Source organism: Leopardus geoffroyi, chromosome X (assembly GCF_018350155.1).
Source record: "Leopardus geoffroyi isolate Oge1 chromosome X, O.geoffroyi_Oge1_pat1.0, whole genome shotgun sequence".
Lineage (NCBI taxonomy): Eukaryota > Metazoa > Chordata > Mammalia > Carnivora > Felidae > Leopardus > Leopardus geoffroyi.
Genome location: NC_059343.1, coordinates 126,129,747 through 126,140,489, shown reverse-complemented (window position 1 = coordinate 126,140,489; position 10,743 = coordinate 126,129,747). Strand labels below are relative to the sequence as shown.

General features: G+C 43.1%; 2 protein-coding genes across 8 annotated transcripts in view; one reads left to right on the top strand and one right to left on the bottom strand.

The window, feature by feature from the left end:
• Positions 1-4,090, bottom strand: part of NSDHL (NAD(P) dependent steroid dehydrogenase-like) — a 29,917-nt gene extending 25,827 nt beyond the window's left edge. For 3 of the 7 annotated variants that reach the window (XM_045472456.1, XM_045472460.1, XM_045472462.1), the window contains exon 1: positions 3,958-4,090. The gene's annotated coding sequence lies outside the window, so the exon portion shown is untranslated. The remainder of the gene's footprint in view (positions 1-3,957) is intronic. The other 4 variants (XM_045472461.1, XM_045472459.1, XM_045472463.1 and 1 more) reach the window with 4 other exon arrangements.
• A 149-nt stretch (positions 4,091-4,239) lies between these two features.
• On the top strand, positions 4,240-8,564 carry CETN2 (centrin 2). The gene is made up of 5 exons (XM_045472464.1): positions 4,240-4,368; positions 5,339-5,497; positions 6,030-6,158; positions 7,402-7,539; positions 7,986-8,564. Exons 1-5 carry the CDS (start codon positions 4,270-4,272, stop codon positions 8,073-8,075), a joined length of 615 nt encoding a protein of 204 aa, XP_045328420.1. The 5' UTR covers positions 4,240-4,269; the 3' UTR covers positions 8,076-8,564.
• The last annotated feature ends 2,179 nt before the right edge of the window (positions 8,565-10,743 follow it).

The following is a 10,743-nucleotide window of genomic DNA, read 5'->3' as shown; positions in this document are numbered from 1 at the left end:
GGGAAAAAAGGGAAGAAGGTCAGCAAAGACGTTAATTTAAGGGATGCTAATGTATCTCATGTCTTTCTCAGCCTAAGAAGCTTATGCTCTGTGCCCTGCCTCCCTAAATAATGCCCCAATGCCCAGAGGGGAAGCATGTAAGGACTGAGAGCCCTCTTACACTGGGCTAGCTGTGGAGGGCAGATCCTGGACCTCCAGCTCCAATGCTTCAGCCCATACCCTTGCACACACACCCTTATAATTCTCCAAGCACGCATGAAACCAGGAGCTGGTTCTTTGAAAAGATCAACAAAATTGGTAAACCTCTAGCAAGAATCATCAAAAAAGAGAGAGAGAGAGGACTCAACTAAACAAAATAACTAATGAAAGAGGAGAAATAACCAACACCAGAGAAATACAAAAAATTGTGACAGAATATTATGAAAACTTATATGCCAACAAATTGGACAACTTAGAAGAAATGGATACATTCCTAGAAACATAAAACCTACCAAAACTAAAGCAGGAAGAAATAGAAAATTGAACAGACGAATTACCAGCAAAGAAATTGAAGCAGTAATCAAAAAACTCCCAAAAAACAAAACTCCAGCACTAGACGGCTTCACAAATTCTACCAAACATTTTAAGAAGAGTTAATACCTATTCTTCTCAAACTATTCCAAAAAATACAAGAAGAAAGAAAACTCCTAAATTCATTCTATGAGTCAGTGTCACCCTGATACCAAACCAGATAAAGACACCACAAAAAAAAAGAGAACCACAGGCCAATATCTCTCAAGAATACAGATGCAAAAATCCTCAACATATTAGCAAACCAAATCTAACCATACATTCAAAAAAATCATTCACCACAGTCAAGTGGGATTTATTCCTGCGATGCAAGGCTGGTTCCATATTCACAAATCAATCAACGTAATATATCACATCAATAAGAGAAAGGATAAGAACCATATAATCATTTCACTAGATGCAGAAAAGCATTTGGCAAAATACAACATCCATTCATGATAAAAACCGTCAACAAAGTAGGTCTAGAGGGAACATACCTCAACATAGTAAAGGCCTTGTATGGAAAACCCACAGCCAACATCATACTCAACGGCGAAAAACTGAAAGCTTTTCCGCTAAGATCAAGAACAGGACAATGTTGTCTACTCTTGCCACTTTATTCAACATAGTACTGGAAGTCCTAGCCACAGCAATCAGACAACATAAAGAAATAAAAGGCATCCACACTGGTAAGGAAGAAGTAAAACTCTATTTGTAGATGACATAATACTATATATAGAAAACCCTAAAAACTCCACCAAGAAACTACTGGAACTGATAAATGAACTAAGTAATGTCGCAAAATACAGTATCAATGTACAGAAATCTGTTACATTCCTATACACTAATAATAAAGCAGCAGAAAGTGAAATTAAGAAAACAATTCCATTTACAACCGCACCAAAAACGACAGAATATTTAGGAATATACTTAACCAAAGAGGTCAACGACCTGTACTCTGAAAACTATAAAACAATGATGAAAGAAATCCAAGATAAGGCAAAGAAATGGAAAGGCATCCCATGCTTATGAGTTGGAAGAACAAATATTTTAAAAATGTCCATACTACGCAAAGCAATCTACAGATTTACTGCAACCCCTATGAAAAGTACCAGCAGCATTTTTCACAGAACTGGAACAATTCTAAAATATTTATGGAATCACAAAAGACCTTGATTCGCCAAAGCAATCCTGAAAAATAAAAACAAAACAGGAGGTATCACAATTCCAGATTTCAATTATATTACAAAGCGTAGCAATTAAAACAGTAAGGTACTGGTATAAAAATAGTCACATAGATTAATAGAACAGAATAGAAAAGCTAGAAATAAGCCCACAACTATATGGTCAATTAATCTTTGACAAAGCAGGAAATAACATGCAATGGGAAAAAGATGGTCTCTTCAACAAATGATGTTGGGAAAGCTGGACAACCACATGCAAAAGAATGAAACTTGACCATTTTCTTACACTATACAAAAAAATAAACTCAAAATTTGGATTAAAGACCTAGATGTGAGACCTGAAACCCTAAAAATCCTTGAAGAGAGCACAGGCAGTAATCTCTCTGATGTTGGCTGTAGCAACTTTTTTTTCTGGATGTGTGTCTTGAAGCAAGGGAAATAAAAGCAAAAATAAACTATTGGGACTACATCAAAATAAAAAGCTTCTGCCCAGCGAAGGAAACAATCAATAAAACTGAAAGGCAACCTATTGAATGGGAGAATATATTTGCATATGACATATCTGAAAAGGGGTTAGTATCCAAATTTATAAAGAACTGATACAGGGGCGCCTGGGTGGCGCAGTCGGTTAAGCGTCCGACTTCAGCCAGGTCATGATCTCGCGGTCCGTGAGTTCGAGCCCCGCGTCGGGCTCTGTGCTGGCAGCTCAGAGCCTGGAGCCTGCTTCCGATTCTGTGTCTCCCTCTCTCTGACCCTCCCCCGTTCATGCTCTATCTCTCTCTGTCCCAAAAATAAATAAACGTTGAAAAAAAAAAAAAAAAGAACTGATACAACTCAATACCCCCAAAACAAATAATCTAATTAAAAAATGGGCAGAAGACATGAATAGACATTTCTCCAAAGAAGACCTCTAGATGCCCAACAGACACACTAAAAGATGCTCAACATCGCTCATCATCAGGGAAATAAAAATAAAAACCACACTGACATACCACCTCACACCAGTCAGAGTGGTTAAAATTAACAACTCAGGAAACAACAGATGCTGGCAAGGATGCAGAGAAAGGGGAACCCTCTTGCACTGTTGGTGGGAATGTAAACTGTTGCAGCGCCTCTGGAAAACACTACGGAGGTTCCTCAAAAAATTAAAAATGATCCAGTAATTGCACTAATGGGTATTACCCAAAGGATACAAAAATACTAATTCAAAGGGATCCATGCACACCAATGTTTATAGCAGCATTATTTACAATAGCCAAGATATGGGAGTAGTCCATATTTTGATGGATGGATGAACTGAGAAAGAAGATGTGGTATAAATATACAATGGAATGTTACTCAGCCATTAAAAAAAAAGAAATGTTGTCATTTGCAATGACATGGATGGAGCTACAGAGTATAATGCTAAGTGAAATAAGTCAGTCAGAGAATGACAAATACTATATGATTTCACTCATATGTGGAATTTAAGAAACAAAACAAATGAGCAAAGCGAAAACGAGAGGCAAACCAAGAAATAGACTCTCAACTATAGAGAACAAACTGATCCTTACCAGAGGGGAAATAGGTGGGGAGATGAGTTACATAGGTGATGGGGATTAAAGACTACACTTATCATGATAAAAACAAACTGAATAAAAGAAAATCTAAAACCACACTCTCCAAGCACCCCTCACACTTCAAAGTCCTCCGTGACTTTGCTCATGGCAATGTCTCGGCCTGGAATGCTCCCCCCTATCCGCCTGAGTGACTATCAAAAAAGTCTATTTTGACGACCTCTCCCCTCATGCTCGCTCATATCTCCTTCACTTCCTTCAAAGTCCGTTCCCAGGCTCCCACCTCATCTCCTTGGCTGCTTTTAGCCAGGAGAGAACCAAAGTGATCCACTCTTAAAATCAGTTGCGGGCAGGGCGGGGGGGAGGGGGGGGGAGGCGGTGCTATAGAATGGACACTCTCGAAGAAATAGCCTCAGCGGGACACGGTTTCTAAGTCCCAGCCGTCCAAACCTCTGCAACATTCCCCTTCACTTCTCTGGGTCTCAGTTGCTCCTTGTGTAGTCTCCGCTGTAACACGCAAGGTCACGGTCTTCTCTGGCCCTTCTGACCCTAATTTTGTCTTAGGCCAGACCAGAAACCTCCCGACCAGACCGCCTCACCCAGCCCCTTGCCCTCCTGCCTTGTAGCCGATAGAAGGCAGCCTCCCAGGGCGAGGTCGTAACCCTTACCGTCCGTAGGTGATCCCCTGGCCAGCCTCAGCGCTCCCCAAGCTAGCACTCAAAGACCTGCAGCCGCCGGCGGGCACCGGTTTCTCCACGCCCGCGTGAGCAGAGGATCTGCCGAGACTCCTCCGCCAACGGGATTGGCTTAGTTTAGCGCTAGTTCAGCCAATCGGTGCTTATAACGTGATCCTGCCCAATGAGGCCAGGTCTTAGCTGTGAGTGCACAGCCCCCAGGCCCTGGGCCAGGCCTTTGTCCGATTAGCCCCACCCACCACAGCCCTGCGCCAATGGGGAGCGGCGGCGGCTAGTGGGCCGCCAATGGGGAGCAGGGCCGCGCGCGTGGGGAGGTGGGAAAGGCGCCGAGTCAGTGTATACGTCGGTTGCCGTAACAACGGGCGGCGGAGTTGGTCGGCAATGGTGAGTGCAGGCCGTCCTTTGGTGCCCCGCGCCCAGAGGCTGAGCCCTTCCAAGATTTCGTCTGGCCCTGCCAGCTCTCCTGCGCCGTTCTCGATTTTGGCGTGTCCCTCCTTCCTCTGAGTTCTTTCCCGGAAGCGTAGTGTAGAGACGCCTGCCGCCCAGCTGGGCCTGTGATTCGCTGCTGCTCCCCTTCACCCACAGTCTGCGCTGCGCCCACCCATCCCTTAGGCTCCCCTGATCTTCCCCTGCCGGCCCCCTCGGTGACCGCCCCTGGACAAAGAAAACTGACGTTACCCGCAGGCCCTGACTTCTCAGATCCTGACCTGGCCGCCTCGCTCTACCAAAGTTTACCCATAGAACTGGGGAGGAGGTTTATTATGTTTGATTGGTAACATGCATCCTAAAATTTAAGTACAGGGATATTCGGGACATGTTTTGAGCTCCTTGCAGGAGGGACAGATGTGCCAAGTGGATTGAGTTTTATTGTTTAATATTGGCAGAACATACATTTTAGCAACCTAGTAATATTTGGCCAAATCTGGAAGCGTGGTTACTTCTTAAAGTCGGACTGCATAGAGGGAAGCGGAGTACCGCGAGTGGGTGTTGTAAGGACATTTCTAGATAATTATTAGGATCCCCAAAATCAAGGTCACCTGGTTATCTGTACATTTATGCAGTCATCTCCTTGGCTAGATCTCTTTTAGGATGATTTTCAATCAGAGGTGTCCAACCGAACAAGGGGTCTCCTTGCTTCTAGAAACAGTAGTAAATAAAGAAGAGGGAGGGATAGAGGTGCATGGAAGGATTCACTGTTCTTTCCAGTAAACCCTGTTATCTCTTCTGTTAAGCAAAGCTTCGGAATTGGTTGGTGTAAACAATTTTAAAATAATTTGTTGTCTGTAACTATTTTACGTAAAATATAGATTATATTACATAATACTGTGCTTCTGTGTTTGTAAAACGTCTAAAGGCCTCTAACTTTAAGAAGGCAAGCATGGCAACATCTGCCCAGCGAAAAAGGATGAGTCCTAAGCCTGAGCTTACTGAAGAGCAGAAACAGGAAATCCGGGAAGCTTTTGATCTCTTTGATGCTGATGGAACTGGAACCATAGATGTTAAGGAACTTAAGGTAAGCCATTTACATTCCAACTCCCCAGCCTTGCCTTTCCTCTACATCTTTTTGTTTCCCTGTCACCACTGTACCTCTTTTTTCCTCATCTCTCTGCAAGAAGTAACAGGGGAGGATGCACTGTGTTCTGTTTTCCTATCTTTTCTTTACCTCAAGTGTTATTAAATAAAATGGAACACAAATATCAATCTGCATAATGTTCTAGTGTTTCCCAATCATTAAAAAAATTTTTTTAATGTTTATTTATTTTTGAGAAACAGCGCGGGTGGGGGAGGGGCAGAGAGAGAGACACACACAGAATCTGAAGCAGCCTCCAGGCTCTGAGCTGTCAGCAAAGAGCCCAATGCAGGGCTCAAAACTCATGAACTACGATCATGACCTGAGCCAAAGTCAGACTGAACCACCCAGGCGCCCCTCCCAATCATTTTAATGAAATTGTGTCAGATGCTGGCTTAATACTCTCAATGCTGTCATTTTTGTTCCTGTTAACGGTTTAGATGTGCATATTGAGATGATCCTGTTTTCATTGTAGGTGGCAATGAGAGCACTGGGCTTTGAACCCAAGAAAGAAGAGATCAAGAAAATGATAAGCGAAATTGATAAGGAAGGGACAGGAAAAATGAACTTTAGTGACTTTTTGACTGTGATGACTCAGAAAATGGTAAGTTAGCTGGAATAATCAGCATATTTTCCACCCATAATGGTGAACAAATTTGAATCTAGATATGAAAATGTCTTCACTGAAGAAAAGTTAATACAAACTGGAGGGTTCAGCTGATAAAGGATGGTATTTATGACTGAAAATTAGAATGCTTAGGTTCTTCTTGGCTTTCTTCAAGGCCACACAAATCACAGGAAAAGTCGGTTTACCCTCTGTAAAGTCGTAAAAGTACTACTGCTGTCACTCTTTTGTGATTATTTTTCTCAACTGATTTGTCAATATGATAACCACAAGCAGTAAAACCTGTAAACACCAGCAATATTACAGTGCCTGACAAGATGAAATGCCTATACTTTAAAGGTCAAAATTCTTTTCTCTCTCATTTGTTATTCTGGGCAGCCTTAGCCTGAGGGCAGGTTACTTCCAACAGCCTGGCTTTTCACTGCCCTGGGAATTTGGTCTTTTAGCATTTTCAAGGTTGAATGTACCCATTCTCTAGTCCCTCAGGTGTCACCATTTTAACGGGCCCAGGGGGTCAAGAAAGACGTGTCACCTGACCAATCCACCTCACTCCCCTGAGTGTCATCCCACCCAGGATGTATGTTGATGTTCCCATTGGGAACTCTAATAATTCTGTGGCTTTGAAATCATCTAATGATACCTGCATTTTTCTTTGTGTACTAATTTAAGTGATCAGGAAGCTTAACCTTCTGTAACCACCTAGTAAAGCTGTCCCACCTTAAAGGTGGGTTCCGAAATTGCTCTTATTAGAGAGGTTCTGTCTATCTTTAGCTACCTTTCAGGAATTTCTGGAGTTTGAGCTGTTGGGGGATTTTCCTCTCTTCCTCTTTTGGAGTACTTGGGATCCCAGTAACTCTCTGTTATCTCATAACAAGTTAAATAGCCCTCGCTTTCCTCCCTGCACCCCCCTTCCCCCACCGAGAGGACCCCTCTTCTGCCAGCTCAAGCACTATATTTCCTCTAGTTTTAACTCTATCCTCTATTCCTGTTTCTCTCTGCTTTGTATAGAAAGAATATTTTAAGTCAGTCCTTTATATTTCCTTTTTAGCCTGTTTATAATAATGTCATTGAGTTTGTCCTCTTCTACCCTGGATGACGTTTGATCTCCTGTGAGCTAGGACCTATGTCATGAAAGCCATCACCAAGACCACGTAGAGGGGTTAGGTGCCGGTGAGCTGCTGCATGAGTAACTGCTTCTGTGTTATCTGTTTTACTTGCTAAGTCTGAGAAAGATACCAAAGAAGAAATTCTGAAAGCTTTCAAGCTCTTCGATGATGATGAAACTGGGAAGATATCATTCAAAAATCTAAAGCGTGTGGCCAAGGAGTTGGGTGAGAACCTCACTGATGAGGAGCTGCAGGTTTGTAAGGCATCGGACTTGAGCTTAGCTCCTGCTTGGAGCCCCTGTGTGACTTTTCTGAATAACATTTTCTCTGATGTGAGCCCCACTTTGAAGGAAAACTAATGTTCTCTTGTCCCTCTCTTGACCGCTTAATTTCTCCTTTAATAGTGTGACAAGCCTATGGGCCTTGCTCCCAGAAAAATGCGCACGTAAAATTTTACCTCCTATTTTAGGTTTTAAGAATCCCTCTAGTCAGGATGATTTTCAGGCTCTCTTCTGGATATGTATGACAAAGTATTGCTTGATTTTCAAATAACTTTTTGGGAACCAAGCTATTCTAAAAAGCAGCACATTTGCAATGGGTGGACCACAACTGTCTATTCATGTAACCTTATGAAAGCCATTGCTCAGTCATTTTAATTCATTTATGAATGAATCTAAGTTGAATCCTTATTGTTCTACAGGAGATGATCGATGAGGCTGATCGAGATGGAGATGGAGAAGTCAATGAGCAAGAGTTCCTGCGCATCATGAAAAAGACCAGCCTTTACTAAGATCAGTGTCTTCTTTTCATATTGTGTGAAACCTGGGTTTTGAGAACACAAACTATTTTCCCCCACTGACCTCCCTGTATAACTTTAGTAACAACCTTGAATCTCTTTTAGGTATTTGAAAGTGTTCTTAGACATTAAAGTTCTTTGTAAGGTGACCTGCTGGTTACTTTAGTTCCCCAAAGCAAAATGAGAGCATATTAGAGTGGAGAAAAGGGTCTTAAAGCTTTCACCCACCTGCAGTTCTGCCTTGTATCGCCTCACTCTTGTCATGCATTTCCACATTGATGCCACCACAGAATGACTTCTTGGACTAGCACATGTTGTACCCATGTCACCAGAAGCAGGGGGCCTCTCTTTGAGGTTTCCAGTTATAATTGACACCTGAGTGCAGCTTTCTCTTTTATAAAACCCAGTGAAGTTATTCACTTGCATTTGGATGTGTGTTTGTGCTATTTTTTTGTCTTAAAAATAAAGCCTTTTTTATTTTGAGCTTTTGTTCTCTAAGGGTGAGTTCTTTAACCTTGAATATGAGTTCATCTTCTAAACCACTGTGTTGAAGACAGCCTGGTAGATCCCCAACTCCTTCCCAGCCGATGGACAGAAAATTAATCCTTTACTACTGACTTGAATTGTTTGTTTCTTTGGGAATCCATCAGTGTGTAAAACTAGTAGAATTTCCATTTCACCTAAGCCTAAATGATGCCTTAAAAATAGTTTGGGCGCAGTTAGTCTGAGAGTCTTATTGGTAATTTGTGCTTGGACAAATTGGGGAAAGGCAAGTTATTATGACAGTAGGTTGAATTCAGCCAACCTCTGGTCAGTTTATTTGCTGGATGGTGTCTCAGAATCTCTGTGTCAGATTGGGCTGAATGACCTTGTCTAGCCCCCTCTTCACCCTACATAGGATGACCTATAAGAGAAGCCATGGCAGATAATATTAAAGTCTTTGCCCCAGGCTGAGGGTGGGGAACAAGAAAGGCGGAGGGGAAATGGAAAATGAACAACAGTGATAGAATGCTCATTCACCCACACGTGGAGGGGAAGAGAATGGGTTTCAAACTTCTGGGGGCATCCTAATCCCAGGATAGGGTTGCCTCAGCTAATAAAGAGAACACCTAGGTCAATTTTAATTTTAGACAATTTTTTTTTTTTTAGTACAAGTATGTCCCATTTGGACTTTGTGTTGTTTATTCACTGTTGATCTGAAATTTAACTTTGCTTGGGTTTCCTGTATTTCAAGTGGTAACCCTACATGGAGAACATGTAAAGAGGCATGACCCTGGGCCTCATCCCTGGACACTGGCATCCTGAACAACTTGGTGACCCACTCCCAGACAAGTCTACAGGGGCATAACTCTGAGAAACACTGGGGGGATGTGGTGGGGGAACCCAGAGTAGCTTCAGACCTGGGTTCTCTCATGGGCTCCACCAGTTTCTGGCTGGGTAATTTGGGACAAGCTCCCTCTCCAAGTGCCTCAGGTTCCTTGTCTGTGTAGTGGGGAGAAGAGTTGTGCTTAAGTCTGAGTCTCTGAGGGCACAATGCAGACTCACACAAAGGGCCAAGAGGGCATTTCAGAACTGTTTGTTCTCAATGTCATTTCCTTGGTGTGATTGTCACATAGCTTTGTTAGATGTGCCTCCATGAAGTTTTTAATGTATACTGTCCTCCAAAGTCGAGTTGACAGCATTTACTGGGAGGATTTGACCTTTGTCATATTTCTGTTTTCTAATAAGAGGCATGTGATCTGATAAAAGACATACGATAATGGAAAGGAGCGGGAAGACTGGGTCCTACTTCCCATTTTACTGTTAACTGTCACCCTGGAAACATTCTTATCTCCTCCTTCTTAATGTTCTCATAAATGAAATATAATCAGGAATCTTGGGGGAAGGGAGAGTGGTACGTAACATATTATCCTTAAGGATAAAAACAAGCACGAGGTACTCACTATATTGGTGCCTGCCAGCCATTTTAAAATAGGTTTGTGGAGGGGATGGGGACAGAGGGAGCAGCATGAATCAGTGGGTGTGAGACTGGAACAGAGAGTCACATGAGGGTCAGGAATATGAGGACAGAGAGGCAGCTGGGACCACTTCATGCGAAGGCAGAAAAGAGGACTACAAGGGGGTGGGGGAATGTGGATGGAGGGAGGACTGCAGTCAGTTTATATAGGGCTGGACCAGGTAGTTGAAGGGAATGGATGGGATGGGGAAGAAATTGTAGGAGAGGTCAGTGCAGCTGCAGGTGATGCAGAGTTGTAGAGTGGGTGGAGAGTGATGGTGACAGAGGGGGGGCAGAGTCAGCTTAGGTGGGGCTGAACCAAGAGATGTAGGGGAGATGGCAGAGGGTGGGGATAGAGAAGTAGAAGCTAGTTTTTGTGAAGCTGGATCAGGGAAATGTAGGAAGAGTAGTTAGGTAAGACTTGGGGGGTGTAGGGTAGATGGGGAGGGAGAGGCAGCATAGGACAGTTCACAGGAAGGGTCTACAGAGTTGGAGGGGAATGAAGGAAGATAGGAAGGGAGATAAAGGGAACAGGAACCAACGAGGGAGATGTATGGAGAGTAGGGTAGGGTGGAGTGGGAGAGGTAGGAGAGGTCAGTTCAATTGGGGATGAATTAGAAAGATCCTGAGGAGAGGTGGCTGGGAAGTAGAGGGCCCAAAGTCAGT

Excerpts from the sequence above, each read along its gene's own strand:
- CETN2 (XM_045472464.1), top strand. The coding sequence starts at position 4,270 with ATGGGGAGCAGGGCCGCGCGCGTGGGGAGGTGGGAAAGGCGCCGAGTC. Across the intron at positions 6,159-7,401 it reads CTGTGATGACTCAGAAAATG|TCTGAGAAAGATACCAAAGA; the intron begins GTAAGTTAGCTG and ends TTACTTGCTAAG. Across the intron at positions 7,540-7,985 it reads TCACTGATGAGGAGCTGCAG|GAGATGATCGATGAGGCTGA; the intron begins GTTTGTAAGGCA and ends ATTGTTCTACAG.